This window comes from Echinococcus granulosus, assembly GCF_000524195.1.
Source record: "Echinococcus granulosus chromosome Unknown EG_S00788, whole genome shotgun sequence".
In the NCBI taxonomy this organism is placed as follows: Eukaryota; Metazoa; Platyhelminthes; class Cestoda; order Cyclophyllidea; family Taeniidae; genus Echinococcus; species Echinococcus granulosus.
The window spans coordinates 1-1,215 of record NW_020171162.1 but is presented as its reverse complement, the minus strand read 5'-3'; the positions used below and the strand labels follow the sequence as shown (position 1 = coordinate 1,215).

The window sequence follows — 1,215 nt, the reverse complement described above, 5'->3', positions numbered from 1 at the left end:
GACAATTTGATTTCCAAACTTCACGTAGATGTTCGTTTCCTGTTCTCAAGTTTTGATAAGCATTATCTCTTGAATAGGGTCAGTTTCGTTTTGAAGTTTACTGCAAAGAAACGGAACTGTTACTCATCTCCTGTAAAAATACATGCAACTAAGGGCTTGACTAGCAGTCGGCCCTCCTTCTAATAAATTTATTTCCTTTTCTTGGAAGTACTTCAAATACAGGGTTGCCTTCATGAGACTGTTTATTTGACAAGGCACTGGATGCTGTGACAAATCAGCATACCGTGTCCTTTTGGTGGAGCTCTAGTCACTAAGTTTTGTGGGTTTTGCGCGGTTCATCACGAGCCAATGGGAAGGTTGGAGTTTTGCCCTATTCCATGTGCTAAAATGTTGCGATTGGCTGAGAAGATGGTGTTGGTGCTAGTTGTAAGGCAACGGCAAGCCTTCAGTAGCATTTGCACGTGCGTACAAGTATTTCCAAAGGTGACGTGAATTTAAAACAGTACGGAATCTCCATTGACGCTTGTTTTTGATACTCAAAAACCAAACAGTGTTAAGGAAAAGGAACTAAAGCTTTGACAAAGCATTACTAAGTGAGATCAAGTTATGAATATTAAAAGCTATTTTTAGCAAGGATGGCAAAAGTGGACTAGTAAAATTAAAATTATGCTTATTCAGCGCTAATTTTTGCAGGTTTTGCATCATGCGTAATATCGCACATGTCCTTGCCGTTCTCACTGTGGAGCTGTCAACTCAATCCTCATATATTCCCTTAAACGTCAGCTTTGCAGATCCCAATTTGTCAAATATCGGCTGCTTTGCATACGTCGAGCGTTGATGGGTAATAAAATCACAGTGGGCCTGATCAGCTAAAAAAATGAAAAGTAAAGCACTATCAAACCAAAATCCGCATTTGTTGTTAGCAGAGGCCTCAGTTTTCTATTTGGGCATACATGAGTCGTGTAGGAGTGCGCTTTATTTTGGCTGATAAACTGAAAATCAAAGTGATTTTCCTAAACCATTTTCTTTAACTAACGCCATTTTGACTGCAATCTGCAGCAGATCAAATCGCATTAATCGGCATAATGCTTTAACTCGTCCATAACGCATTCTCATAGCATCTGACCCTCAGTAGAATCTGGATAGCTCTGCTCATATGACAAAAAATGCGCGTGGCTGGAAGAGCCCGAGAATCAGCTATTGTAGTGCTATTAG

General features: G+C 40.1%; 1 protein-coding gene across 1 annotated transcript; it reads left to right on the top strand. All coding sequences in view use genetic code 11, as the record gives it.

Moving 5' to 3' along the window:
• Nucleotides 1-387: 387 nt before the first annotated feature.
• EGR_11301 (hypothetical protein) lies at nt 388-838 on the top strand (the record flags this gene model as incomplete). The annotated part of the gene is made up of 2 exons (XM_024500542.1): nt 388-461; nt 694-838. 2 exons carry the CDS (start codon nt 388-390, stop codon nt 836-838), a joined length of 219 nt encoding a protein of 72 aa, XP_024345044.1.
• Nucleotides 839-1,215: the final 377 nt, after the last annotated feature.